Source organism: Mugil cephalus, chromosome 10, assembly GCF_022458985.1.
Source record: "Mugil cephalus isolate CIBA_MC_2020 chromosome 10, CIBA_Mcephalus_1.1, whole genome shotgun sequence".
NCBI classification, from domain to species: Eukaryota; Metazoa; Chordata; class Actinopteri; order Mugiliformes; family Mugilidae; genus Mugil; species Mugil cephalus.
The window spans coordinates 14,887,226-14,902,237 of record NC_061779.1 but is presented as its reverse complement, the minus strand read 5'-3'; the positions used below and the strand labels follow the sequence as shown (position 1 = coordinate 14,902,237).

The 15,012-nt window shown below is 45.1% G+C and overlaps 1 protein-coding gene across 2 annotated transcripts in view; it reads right to left on the bottom strand.

Moving 5' to 3' along the window:
* Positions 1-14,517, bottom strand: part of roraa (RAR-related orphan receptor A, paralog a) — a 172,645-nt gene extending 158,128 nt beyond the window's left edge. Inside the window, exon 1 of one of the 2 annotated variants that reach the window (XM_047595795.1) lies at positions 14,133-14,517. In XM_047595795.1, coding sequence (XP_047451751.1) covers positions 14,133-14,286 — 154 coding nt within the window. In that variant the 5' untranslated portion in view covers positions 14,287-14,517. The remainder of the gene's footprint in view (positions 1-14,132) is intronic. The other variant, XM_047595796.1, reaches the window with a different exon arrangement.
* Between the last annotated feature and the right edge of the window lie 495 nt (positions 14,518-15,012).

The following is a 15,012-nucleotide window of genomic DNA, read 5'->3' as shown; positions in this document are numbered from 1 at the left end:
TATGAGCCCCGAGAGCCACAGAGACCCTGAACGCCGGCGCAGCCTGCGTGCACTGGCTGCCTCACAAACAAAGCTGAGCAGCTGATTTTTTTTTTTTTTCCCTTTTCCCATTTTAAACGGTGAATTCCGAATCATCTCTCCCAGAGATTACCTTTCGCCCCAGCAGACTTCGTCTAATTTGTTCAATTAATGGGAATAGTGTTCCAATTAAAATGTCATATCCAGATGAATTTAATTTGAGATGAAACTGCCTGTGACAACTGGTTGGAGAAAGATCTCTCAAGCAGTGATATTAACACCCATCCATCCATTTTAGAGTCGCGCTTTTTTGCTAATGAGGGCGTTTTTTTTCCATTATTTCACATACCTAAAGATCATCTTTGGTGACATAAGGAACAGAATTGCTTCAAAAATACCGAATTGTTTGCTGTGATTAAAAAAAGAAGAAGAAGAAGGAGCACACTTAGCCCTCTGGCTGCGGTCTCCATTTGCCCTGACCTGTTTGGTGACACCGTGTTTTGTTAGATCCTACCAAGAGGCAGCTCAGAGATACCGCTGAGACAAAGAGGTCAGATCAAATTAAAACTATCTGATCGCGCCGCTGTACAACACCACAGCCGGCTGCTTTCTTTTTTTTTTCTCCCTTTTTTTCTCGCCATTATGCAACCGCTAACATCTGTTACTTCTTCATAGACATAACGTGTGGTCTAACAGAGCTGCAACATTGTACGCCGGCTCATAACGAGAGCTTCGATTTATGCAAAACGCAATAGGAAAGCACGGTGCCGACCGTTCAAACTTTTAATGACCAAACTGAATATCGCGAGGATAAATGCTCTGACATGCAAAGCCGTTGACTTTTTTTCAGCTTCCCCCGGCGAAACGACGTTATTTGCTCACATGTTAAATGAATTCATTTGGCTTCAACCTCCACTTTCCACCGAGCCAGGTCTGCGAAATGTATGCAGACAAATGTTCCCATCTCTTTTGGGAACGTCTAGCGGAGGGCATTTCAGTGGGAATATGCGAACATTCTTTATTCGGCGTAACAGCTCCCGCAAACCTATTGTTTTGAGTTGACAAGGTGCTCCACGGAAGCATGTCAGCTCTTATATCAAATTCGCCATCCTGACCTTCGCCCCAGTTTTCGAGCGAGGCGGGGGGGGGGGAAAGGGAGTGCACGTGAAGCGGAGTGGGAGAGAGTAAAGAGGAGAGAAGTTACGGAGAGGAGATTTCCAAGGACGACTCCAAACTTCCTAATGGAGTCTCCAGAAGCTGGACGCCGGTGGAGGAGGAGGAGGAGGAGGAGGGCAACGGGAACAACAGCTCCCTCTGGGGTGAAAAGACAGGGCAGTGGTCAAGGGCAGCGCTGAGGTAAGTAACCAGATAACTCGCAGCTTTGCTGATCAGCTGTGCGAATAAAACATGCATCGTTCCCAGCTACGTTGCGCAGAGATCTCTTAAAAATTTCCGTTTCCTCTGCACTTACTGTAAATGTTCGCCGCATTCCTTGACTTATATGATGTGCATTTCAGCACAATATCGATGTATGACAAACTGGAAGAAGTGTACAAACTGTCTGGTGGCCCAATTTCAAACCCAGGTGCTTATTTTGTTTTCGCAGGCCTCCCAATTCTACGTAGCAGAAATAATACATCTCTTCAAGACTGCTGCTGCAGTCCTTTCCGCGGAGCCGAAACTGTAAAAATACCTTACTCTTAAATAAAACATGAACGGGGCCGCAATTGTTTCTGCTTCCTTTCATGACATCAGGGTGTATTTTGGCAAGTCATTACAAGAACTGATGCACAATCAAACATTAAAGGGGCTCGCCGGCGTTAATGCAACCTCAGTCTGTGTTTCCTCCGCCGCATTTTAACGCCTATCACACGTTTTGCACTCAAATCATTCGCTTTACCTTAAACCGCGGACGTGCAACTCTTTATCAGAGGCGAAAATCACAAATCTCCTTTGTGTTTTGTTATGTCCAGTCTGACAAAGTGCCACCAAGTGTCACAAACGCGACACTATTCTCCATATGCCTCCAGACATCATCAAAAGGCTATTTTTACTTTTTATTGGTAAATCGTCAACTTTTATTTGAAACCGAAACAAATGACAGACGTTTCAGCCCCTTGGCGCGCCGTCATGCGGGCAGGACAGCAAAGCCAGGCCGCCTGACGAATGCCCGGCCAAGGCAGGCTGGAGGGAAGTGAAAGACACTCCTCCTCAAACGGGCCCGTCGGCTTTCAAAGGAGCAGCCATTAGCGAGCGCTCATCAAGCGGGGGGGCTGGTGGTGGTGGTGGTGGTGGTGGTGGGGAGGAGTGGTGGGGGGGACCCGTCCGTTCCCCCGGAGAAGCGGCGGGCCGCGGTGCCTCTACCGGGGGGAGGGAGGCGGAGGACTGCAGAGATGAGCCCCGGACCCAGTGGTGTTTCCGAGCGGAGTCAAGCCGCACGTCCCAGGCACGCTCAATTCCCAGCCCAACTGTCACTGCTGGCACTCGGTTCAGCCCCTTCAAGCACATAATCTGTGCTCGTATGGCTGTTAAACACCACACACTCCGGTCCTTCACTCATTCCGTGCCATGGCATTGTTGTGTCTGCAGTCTTTCTATTATTTAGCCATTAAAGGGTTTTTGGATGGGGAACCATTCCTTAGCATATGGTATCTTGATCAGAGACAAAAACAAGACAGTAGATTTCTTGCAATTTTTAGAAACTGACTATATTTTGTGCATTAAAGATATATGTGTACATGTAGACACAGTATGCACACACACACACACATATACATATATGACACGGAGAACCCCAGAGAGAGGCCCAAGTGCGGCGCTATCTCCGGGAACAGATGAGGACGCCGACTGATTCTTGCGAGTCGGAGGGAGCCACTGCATTAATCTCGGTAAACACAGTGGGGTCTAAGGTGGCACGTCGCCATCCCGGAGATTCCCCGCTCACGCCCAATCTCTCCCGATGACAGAGCGATAATGTCACATGGGTCCAGGTGAGCGAAAAATGGCCGCCCGCTCGACGCTCAGCCGGCCGCTTTAATTGGCTAAAACAAAGTAATTTGAGAGCAGTGTGGGGGGCACGGGAGGGTAAATGACGGGACAGAAGGTCATCGCTCGCCTTTCTACGCCGCCGCGCGCCATCCACCAACACTCCCAGCGTGCGCTACAGTTAATATTGAGATCTATTATACACTAGCCTTTCACCATCTGCTTCGCACACAACGAGAACCTGTGCTGCACACCTTGTTACTCGACGCAAGCAAAAAAAAAAAAGGGAATATTTTGTTTTGCTGCACTGTGTGTCTTTTTGAGGACGTAGCAGCACATTTTGGTCACAAGACACCCAACCACTGATGGCAGGTATGTGCGTAAGTGGAAAACAGAGAAAATATTGAAAAAGATTTGCTCGATTTGAGGTTTCACTGGCTGCGTTTCCATTGCAGTTTTTCACAAAAAAAAAACGGGATTTTTCTGAAATTTCGATAAAGTACGACTGCGCTTTGTGTACGTGTTTCCACTGAAAGGTGTTTTCCGAATGAGCTGTTGAGGAAGATGGACTTCAAGTGAACTGGTCACATGACCCCCCCTGCATCATCTCCAGTGACGCCGGTGACGGGAAAATGTTTTAGAGATATTTGAGGTTTTATTTTGTTGAAATGTAGGCGTTTCCGTTACCAGTTTTGTGTTACGATACTTGGGTTTTGCACATTTCCAAGGGTAATAGAAACACAGCAACTGTAACCAAAGACAAAAAGTAAGAAACAGTGGATGTAGCAATAAATTTTACGGCACAGGCTCCCCACGCTGAGCAAGTAAAAAGTGACAGGAACCACGGGTCATGACAAAAGGTGGCGTACTCCAGACATTTTTCCAACACATAACCACATGTGCAGACAGCCGTTCATTAGCGCCGTGTGCACCCGGCCACGCGTGCGCCTCCGAGGGTGTGCTCGAGCGCGCGGGTACTCATGTGTGCTCGTTCGAGTGCGTTACATGATGCGCCCGTGTCGAACAAATGACCCCACACGCCTGTGTGGGTTTTTCCCAGGTGCGGCTGATGCATGGATCATGTGGCGCCGAGCGCTCGGGGCCACGTTGGCTCAATCGTCTTGGGATCCTCTCCGAACGCGCCCCCCCCCCCCGAAATTTGCATCGAGCGGAGGAACGGTTCACCTCCCCGGCAACTGCCTGCGACGCATTTCCGAGGCGCGGGGAGAGGAGCGCGCTAGACCAGCCCCCTGCAGGCAGAATCAGGTGTTATCTGTCTGACTGGGGACACCGCCATCAATCTCTCCTGTCCACTTTGCTTTGCCCGGGAATCAAATCAGCGCAGTGTAGTACATCTGCGCTGACAACATGCAGACGAGATAAGCAATTGAGCATGTCAAAATTCTGCCACGTTCGCCTGATGTGTGGGGAGAGCGGCGATAGCGCGTTTATCACCCGGCGCAACTGGTCTCGCCTTCGTCGTTACGACGCCGTGATACGACGTGACGCCGCAGTTCTTTCTCTTAATCCCTCATTTAATTCGTTTTGCTTTCTCATCCGTGTTCCCCCAGGAAACGCAGCCAGAGCAGCAACAATCCAGGTGCGAAGTTGCTACGAGCCACCTTTTACGCACGAGAAACACGAGGCGCGGCGCGAACGCCACCTTCATTAAGGCGACCGAAAGGGGTCCGAGTTCAATCCTTTAAGATTTATCGCCGGCTTTGAACGCAGCCACAAAGTGAGGGGCTCAAATAGGCTCTCGGTTATGAAAACAACACTCAGTCTAATTGGTTCGGGCTTGCGCTAAACCTCTTACGCACTAATGTCCCACCTTTCAAAACACATTACCTGCGCCCTTCCAGGGTTCAGTTTTAAACAGAAAACTAAACATTTCCTCTCGCCGCTTCACAAACGCAAGAGATACAGAGCCCCCGGAGGCACGGGGAAGCCTTCACTGCAGACTGCTCTTTTTTTGTTTTTTTGCTTCTTCTTTTTAATATAAATACAAAAAGATACGTTGGTATGAACAGAATGAAACTTTCATCTCTGCACATTTGTACAACCTCTTCCCTGACACTGACCATAAGTCTTTTTCACTTCCCTGGCTCATTCAAAATTCATACAGTTATGCTTTTAACTGATTCAGACAGACAAAATAACACCCCGCGATGTGCTGCTCTCTGCGCTGGTAACTTGTTAGATGAAGAATTGATCTGAAGATTTCACCCATTACTTTTACAAGCACGGGGAGGTCTGGCCCCGAGCTAGACTGCAGACCTTAAAACCCTCTGTGAGCTAGCCTGCAGCCTCAGATACTCCTCCTGGCTGGAGCAAATGTTTCAGTATTTGAGACTAAAGGTGGCCAGGTTTATAGGACGATCAAATCCTCATCGTCTGTTAAACCGCTCAACTAAATGTTGATGTCTTTAGCTCAATAAAAGTTCCCAAGTCTTGTGATTAATTTGCGTAGAAGGCTCAATCTGACCTGTGTGGCAGGGGGCGCAAAAAAGTTGAAAAAAGTGACACAACCCAGGGAGGCTCTGAAACCCGACCAGAGGGGAAGAAAAGGGGAAGAGGGAGGTGAAAAACCTCGGTTGACACCTGGTCTGTATGATAATCTGATCTGTGTATGATGGCTCAGAGTTTGAAAGGCACTTTGTCCAATTAGAAGTGTGCAGCAAATTTCCACCTGCCCCTGACAGAGATGAAGTGGCTCTTTCAGAAGACACTGTGGCAGTGAGCCAGCGAAGAGAGCCCAAACACCGCAAGTGGAGCAAGCAGAAATTAATGAGCATCACAAGCCACACTTGTTTAACACAAAATGACACTGAATGAATATTCCCTCAGTTAGGCCGTTTCATACAATATTTCAATTTGCGCGAGCGGAACCTGCGGCCAAAGCACAAGGCTATCGTCATGCTGAAATTTTTTTAAGGCTTTTATATGTCTGACACTTTCTGAGCGTCACTGAAGTAGCTGTAACTCTGAATAGTTCTTAGACATTAACAATTAGCAAAAAAAAAAAAAATGTTTTGTTCATTAACTTGAAAATCAATATGCCGCGAGAAAATCTCTCGAGAGGTTCACAGTGCAGCGTATAAGGAACGTCTGCACCACGTGCCGCCACCAACATCAACCGAAGGTTTTCATCTTCCTATTTCTGTATGTCTATTTCGGTCTGTCACATAAAAATAGGCTTTTAACAACCCAGCGTGGCGTTAATTATTGCCTCTTTAGCCCTGCATTACTAAAATAAAGCTGCAAATATTGATTGATCAGACAGACGATATTTGTCAGTGAGTAAGGGTTCGAGGTTGGTTACACGGGGAAGAGCGACTCCGTCTTTCAATCACTGTCAGGAAGCAGCACGGCAGCACCCGCCGCATTGATTGAGCCCCATCGTGCCACACTCTGTCTTAGTACGCCTCCTAAAGCAATCAATTCACAGGCACACGCAAAGCACCAAATATTCATTAGCGACTTATTCATATTCAAAAGCTGCCTTTGGAAAGTAACAAAAGAGCGGGATTGTCTTTGACAGGCGCGTTACAATGATTGTGCGACGTACTGCGTGAGGCGCGAACAATTGTGATCATCTTGCATTATTTCACGAGCGAAAGAGTTGTGTTGGTTGCAGCTGTCTGACAAATGAGGACGTTCGTCTCGGCAACTGTGTTATTTGACGAAGATTATAGCGCTGTGATTCATCTGAAACTCTTAGAACATGAAACAAACACAAAAGGCCTCTTTGATTTTAATGTGACACAAAGGTCAGCAAAGTGACTGTGTTTGGACAACACGCTGACTAATGTGGGATGTTTCAGCGCTAATAGACTCGCACGGAGCGATTGTACGTGAATAATAATATGGGTATTGTGTAACTACTTCAGCCCATTGGCCCTTAGTAACTGGCAAGAAAATAGAGAGATGGGCTGCAATGTTAATAATTAGTTAGTTCAGGGCTCAAAAAAAAAAAAAAAAAAAAAAAAAATCTGTCCAACCTCACCAGATTTTAATCAAAGGCTGAAAATAGTAGCTGATTGTAATCGGCACTCAGAAGTCACCAGGGGTGTTTGAAGAGCCCGTCAAGCCTGCGAGTGGAGCTAATTCGATTAAGTGGTGGCAGTACCTGGAGGGGACGGATCTGTATCTCTCCCTTTTTTATTTATGAGATTAAGTTGCGCTTGTTATCCCAATATAAATAATCAAGCCAACAGAAATGACACTGATTTTCAAGTTTTATCGCTCATGTCTCCCTAAGTTTGTTGTTTATTTCAGGTGGCTAATAAACTTTGGGAAGTAACGCCGGAGCAGCTACGGAGGTGACGGGAAAAAAAACAAAACAAAAAAAAAACAGCGAGGGAGATCTGATGCGTGGGACAGAAGCAGGGAAAGAACATGTTTATACGATTTCCCGAAACCTGCTTTTCTGGTATTCCACCAGTTACATCCGACGCACCTCGAGAATAAGTGCGGCCATGGGTAAACTGCATTATTACCATAAGCAAAGGAGAAAGCACGCGGATTATTCGGCCTTGGTAACGTCCGCCGCTCTCCGCCCGCATCAGACGCGGCACAACGCGCAACAGTTATTTCCATTTTTATCTCAGTCAGGTGTCACACTGCACCGCTCATGAGTGTCCTTAAAGCTTAGCCTACAGAGAGCGAGGCAAGCAACAGCTGAGATGCTCTTGAGGTGTGCTGTTTGACTAACATACTTTAGATTTTACAACGCTTCCTCTTCCTGTTATAAAACCGACACGTGCTCAGAACGTCTGGGCTGGAGGATAAATCAGTGTTCAACACATGCCAGTCGGCGCTCCTCGGCCCGCGCAGCAAGGACTTGTGGTTAAAAGTAAAGCAGAACAGACACTGGCTTTAGGTTCACATGAGCAGACTCACATGACCTGAAGCAGCATGGTTTCACGTACGCGTCCGGCGCGTTTCAGCTCAGAGACAAAGGAGCAATGGTTCGAGAGACTGAGGGTTCCTGACTGGATTTCCCACGTGAGGAGCTCACCTACCTTCTCGAGAGCTTCCCACCGCCCACTACGGTGGAGATGCGAAAGGCCTGGCGCCAGATGTGACACGCGAATCCCTCCGAGCGATCCCTCGCACCCCCTCGCGCCACCTCTGTCCCTTTAGGCCTCTTCTAAGGGGCACATTTGGTATCAGAGAGGCAGCGCGGAGCCAAGCAGCACCAGTACTTAGGTCACAGTGTACCACATTAAATTTAGACTCCTTTAACGCCCTCCAATAATGCATCTGGAGTATTTCTGCTCGCGACTATTCAAATTTTTCTATCTAAGATACGAACTTCAGTAAATGGGCCATAGATCTGAGCTGTCATTCACCACTGGAGACTTCACATCAAAACTGCTGTCTGTCACCAGTAGAAATTTCCTCGCCAGCCCCAGTTAAGCCACTGGTGATTCAGACTCCAAAATAAGCCGCCCCACCAGAATAAAACTTTCACAGCCGGTCTAGGTTAAGTTTCTAAACTTGCTTTAATTAATATTTACCACTGTCGGCTCGCAGCGCATCACCTTCGACGCACACCTGAAATAAACTGCTGATTTAAAAGCTAGGGGGGGCGGAAAAAAAAAAAAAGAAAAAACACAGCCACACCAAAACATTTGTGTTTTGCACTCCTGTGGTTGTGTTTTAAAGGTTAGTTCGTCACACCCTTTTAATCATCCTGTCTCTACGGTAGGCATCCTGAGTTAAGTAACAAACTGTTTTGTAACACACCAGCACCAATTACAACTTATACAACCACTTGCTGATTTCAGTCGCGTGAACTTTGAAGCTATTAGACCAGCTGTTTATAGACAGAATCATGAGGCAAGTGAAGAACTCAAGCTATGGCACGTCTGCTGAGAGCTACCGAGTGTGTAACTTGCTAACAGCGACCAATATTCCATCAGAGTGCAAATTTTCATAGGCTAAGGAGGACCAACAGCGCTTCTGCACATTTTCCTACAGCAAAATCCACGGGGGGCCTTTCGTGCGGCTTCCTTCGTATCCCGAGCAGCCAACAGCAGAAAGATCGTCACAGCTTATAGTGCACGCATTTGCAATCCCTTCATGGGATAGATAATAAAAAGATTAAATGGTCTAATGTTAATGGATACAAAAGAAAAAAATAATAATAACATAAACCCCTGGTAGCGGCCCCAAAAGGGCTGAAACAAACCAATCAAGCAAAGTAACCTTTGACCCTGAAATCTTCTGATCTTTAAACGCAAAACTAAAAATAAATAATCATTAAATTGTCTCATGAGATGTCTCACAAATCCGAAAATCTGGATGCCAGGGACTGACTTGAAATCCAAAATGTGGTTATATCACAACTAAGACCCTTGATTTGACTTGACCTCTCTTTTTTATGTACATTCAGTGGATCAGTGAATTTCACTGGAGGAATTTAAACACCAAATGTAAGACGCAAACTTAAGGCACAAAACTAAACTCTACGATTGTTTGTCATCGCTTGTTATTTCTGGAAACTATAGGCGCCTGCTGGTTGTCAGTCATGTTTCCCATGTGGCAACATTTTTTCTTAGGGTACATGCATAATGTAACTCCACTCTGTTCTGTATTGTGTTAACTTAAGGCAAGACGTACACGCCCCGCTAACACTGCTTCTTTTTCCCACGCCAGCTCTTGCTAATAAAGCCATGCTAAACTTCTGAAAACATGAAGGTAGTTGTGTTTTAGCGATACTTCCTGAAGGTACTTCGATACTGTGGGTACTAGAAATACTGCACAATAACAACAACTAAAGATAATTTTGGTTAACTAGTATTAGTACTACGAGTGATCTGTGGTAGCAACTCAACACGCACAGGCTAATGCAGCGTTAGCTCAAAACTGGGCAACTGAGAGTCTAAGCATAACATTATGTGTACATTAGCATAGGTGTAGCATTCAGAAAAATACATTAAAATACAAAGATTTGATTGATTTTATTTTATTTGTGTCTAAATGGAAAGGAATACCAGTAACATTGGTACTAGCTACTGAAGTTTTGCTACCACAACATCCCTAAAGTGAACTCTGAGGCACATTAAAGCAGATATGGACCAAATAGGGATACCAGAGTGCCTATGTGAAATAATTAATTTACTAAACATGTTGAATTCAGGAAATTAAAAAAATCCACTTTAATAATTTTACACGCTTTCCCTATTATTTTAAACCAAAAACAAGAAAGAATTAGATTCACACCTAACTCGACAAGATCTCTGCTCATTTAATGATACTAATGTTATGCTGACATGTACAGTACACCGTTTAGATAAGCCTGTTCCCACTTAAATATTATTTGACCTTTGAAGCTCAGGGAGGAATCGTTTTTTTTTTTCAGAGGCAACGGTGCCAAAGTCTAAACCGGGAGCAGATGTCACACCGACGCAACAGCCCTGAGCGCAGCTGAAGACCCGGGCCGACTGTTAACATTTAACAACGTTAAGTGTTTGATAGGTACCAATAGAAAAGGGTTCATAATATTATTACATCACTCAAGTTTTAGAACGGAAATCACAAGGCGACTGAAACTCGATATTATGTTACAGGCAGCCAGACAGAAAAAACAAAAAAAAACAAAACGGACACATAATGGAGTTCCTCTCCTGGATTTGTCCGAGCTGAATGCTCAGCTTTAAGCCTGTACCTGTATCTTCATGCTCTCCAGCAGGCAGACAGCCCCGATTCATTGAATTTGAGAATGCCACAGCCACAATAATGCTGCTGTCCACTCGAGTGGCGTGCAAGCCCCATGCCAACTCCCGGCTTTCTGAGATTTGTGTAAAACTTTTTTTTTTGTTTTTGTTTTGTCCCTGCACCTCATCTGTCTTGTCGACAACTACTAAATAAATTCCGCCACTCTTGCCGAGAGCTCTCATTCCGCTGCCCAAAAATAAAACAGCTGGTTACGTGTTCATTAAGAGAAGACAGAATATATTTTCTTGTCACAGTGCACTTCGGCGTCAGGTGAGACTTCCTCCATACTGCGAGGCCAATAATTACATGATCTACGAGTCATGATGACAATAAATGTTGTGACATAACAGGGAGAGGACCTGTAACCGCTTCTTCTTTTTTTTTTTTTAATCCTTAGATTTAATCTAGGCAAACTAGTATGCATGACGTACTGCGTGAAACCAAATCACACCTCACCTGGTGAAGGATTTCACAAAAGCAGCACAGTGTTACGGGTTTTGTTCTTCATAATGGCCTCTTTCTCCCTAACGAAGGAAATGATTGTCCGATGACTCACGGTTAATGTAACAATAACAACCTTGTTCTTGTACTGTCAATGTACAGTACAACGCAGCCGAGCATGGCAGGCAGGGTCATTTACTCTGATAAAACACTACTGAGACACTCACTATTCGATACTCAAACACATGTTAAAAGCACACCTATACACCTAGATTCTTGCCACACAGCTTCCCTGCGCAATTGTTAGGCTTCGAGCCGCTGCAGACACCGTCACCTTACATAACCAAGCCATTAATATTGATCATTTCCAAATTTTCAAACGGAGAGATCTCGCTACACGAAAATAAGACCCTTTCTTCTTCCCAGTAATGATATCCACAGCCCTTCAAGGCCTGTTCTCTGACCCACTCAAGTCTTACGGCAGAGCTTCTGCTGATGTAAGCCCTTTCTACTTAAAAGGTATTAGCACTCAGGGTTAAAACAGTAAACGCTCCGCATACAGGATAAGAAATATGCATCCTCAGAAAGTCTAATACAGCTGGCGTACAGAGGGAAACTGCGCTTAAGCAAGTGTCCGCCGCCTTTCAGATGTTGGTTTCTGTGGCTGGCCCGAAAAGCCCGAGCCCGAGAGTAAGCACTGTAATCCCCCCTCCCAAAAAAAATGCCTTACAAGTTTGTAACACTGCCGTGGACCGTAAATGTTTGTTTGGCTGGCTTTATTTTTTTTATTTTTTGAAGCCATCCTGCCTTCTGTGCCAACGCCACTGCAATTCCATGTGTACTTTTACATGAACATTTTATTAAATAAAGCAATTTAGTCATTATTTCTTCATGAAAGCAGGCTCTTCTTCTGCTCCCCTGCCCCGTCCTTTGTGACCTCGGTTAAGAGTCTTAACAGTTATAGACTGTTAGAGCAGTTCTGTAAATGCACTTCAGCATTTTTAAGAGTCTGTGGATTAGATATGGTGAACCACAACAGATCGGCGGCACAGTAACAATACAGCAGTGCCGTAGATGTCAACCTAATGAGGCTAAAAGGCAAAAAATAAATAAAGAAATATATATATATCTTTTCTTACCCCTACTGAGCAAGACCCTGTGACAGAATACACACTAAGATTACACAAAAATAATATAAGAATTTGATCACCACCATTTCCAGACAAGTTCTGGCTTACAGCTAATGTTTTAAAAAGTTTGCCAAACTCTTCCTTCGGCCTCTCCGCCGTTAATGTTCACTAAATATCACCTTTATTCTTCAAAAAAATAAAAAATGAATAAACGGGTGGAGAGGGGGGCGAAATAAAGTTTCTGTGTGGAGAAACTCCTTTAAAACTGCAGATTGTCCCCACTGAAACTACTTTTTTTTTCACCGCTCAGGATTACATAACAGACCAAAGGCGTTCTTTTTCCTGTCTTTCTCTTTCCCAGACACACTTTTAATCCTGTGCATAAAAGGGTGGGGTGAATATGGGTCAGCAGGTTAGGAGTGTCTCAAAGTCAGACTTGTGAAAAAAGAAATCAATCCAAGAAGCCTCCCAACTACCTGTCTTTGCCCCGCTATTACATAATCGCAGAGGCTCGTGCCAACCCACCAAGTCTGACAGTTTCCCTTCACTGCTGGATAAATAAGTCGCTGAAGTGAAGCGCCGTTTGCACTAAAAAACGGCCGTTTGGTCAGTGTGGAAGTGAGTGAACTCTTTTTTTATGAAGGAACAGATCCGAGGTGGTGATTTCTGCTCTCAGCTGCGCGCCTCTGTTTATGGCTAAACCTGTTACATAACCAGCTTACATTCCACGTTCACCATATCACACTCTAAATATACCCTTGCGCACAGGAGGAGTGCGCACACATACATGCACACACACATAAAAAACGCCGTTCGGTGAATTAATTGTCACACATAACACCCGTTCGCCTCACCGCCGCGTATCTGCACTAACTCTGCGCGTCAGGAATCGGCAGAGAAATCACTATTTTCTTTGAACTTGGGTGAGCCCGGTTAGCCTGAGCTGGAGACAGCCGAGAGGGGGTGTGGTTAAATACTGTCTTGTACTGTACAACATGGACGGGACGTGATGGATAAATCATGTTAAAAAATAATAATAATAATAATAATAATAAAAATAAAACTCGTGCGTCAGTGCACTCAGACTTTTGACGTGCTCGCTGACAATATGTAGGCTCGTGTGGTGCGTATTGTCTAATCATTTGAAACTGAGGGGGGAGGATGAGTCGCTGAATCCGTGCAGAGTCTTCATGCTTGCAACAGTGTTTGCTGGCACTAAACAAATTCCAGCTGCTGGGGCGGATTTTTCTTTCACACAGCAACAGCCTAAATCTGTTAGCTGGAGATGTAAAAAAATAAAAAATAAATAAAATAATAAAAAATCCAACCAGACGGCGCTGTGTGCTGTGTGAGGGATAGCGGAGGACACGTCCCTGCAAAGGAGAATGTGACTGATCGATAAACTAACCCACAGTTTCCCAAAGTTCACTTTCGACACTTTGACAATATCGCGTCTGAGCGCGCACGTCGACCTGTTTTGGCACCGAGGGAAGGTCCAGTTGGTCAATTCGGAGTTCCTGGATAATTGATTAATCTTGCAGTCAGAGTAAATGTGACATCTGTGACCGTATCACCCCCCCATGATTTGAGCTGTCAGAGGAGCCTGAACACCAGCAACGCACACCGAAGCACTAATTGCGAGCGAGCGAGCGAGCGAACGCCGCGGTGTTAACTAAATATATATATAATGAAGAGCCTGTGGTTGGGCAGGATTTAGACTAGTGTGCAGTTATTTATGGGGACGCGTTTTAATTCATTGTGAAGTTTGATTAAAAATTCCTCGATCGGCGTCTATTCCTCCATCCAGAGAAAGGGCAAACGCGGTCCGCTTACCTCTGTTAGTGCTTGAACAGGTCTGCCTTCGAACCGGGGCTGGATGGTCCGCTTTCCGGAGCGTCTCCAGGTTTACCGGGGTTTCCCTGACCGGGGTAGCCGGCTCCGAGGCGCTGTTGCCCGGGTCGCTCGCTGGATCTGGAGGGGACTCCATGTTGAATTTCGGATTTTCTGTTTAACTACCGCTAGTACTTAGAACTAATTGTGTGCGATCTGTGAGCTCCGACACTACGTCTTGCTATCTAATTTAGACTAGAAGTAAGAAATGAGAAATGCGAGCGTGTCTGGAGGTGGGTGTGTAGGTTTGATTGTCCACTAGCAGCGCTAGTGAGAGCTCCAGTCATGAGAAACTGGAAAGGGAGAGGTTGTCAATAGCCGAAGAATAGATGTAGGCCTGAAAGTAATCCACGCCGATCGACCCTGCGCAGTTTTACACGGGGATCATAATATTTTATAACTGTCCAACCCTTATCAGTGGCTTTGTGTAACAAGGCATTGTGTTATTGGGTTATAGCCGAGTTGCACAAATTGTGTTAATATGTTATGTTAGTGTGTCAAGAATGACAAAACACATCTTTATGTCATGGAACTGCATTTGTACACGAGCCTTTATTTGACTTCTTGACTATAATATATATATAACACATACCCGTATATGTGTGTGTGTGTGTGTGTGTATATATATATATATATATATATATATATGCATATGTATATGCTTATACATATGTATATTTATATCTAAGTGGGCTTTTTTTAACTTCCTGAAATCACAAATCCCCCAGTAAGATAGGGCCACTTTTCTTCCACATTCGCCATATTTATCGTCAGTATTTCCCATCATCATGTGTTTGCAAATGATCTGAAAAGCTGAAGACGA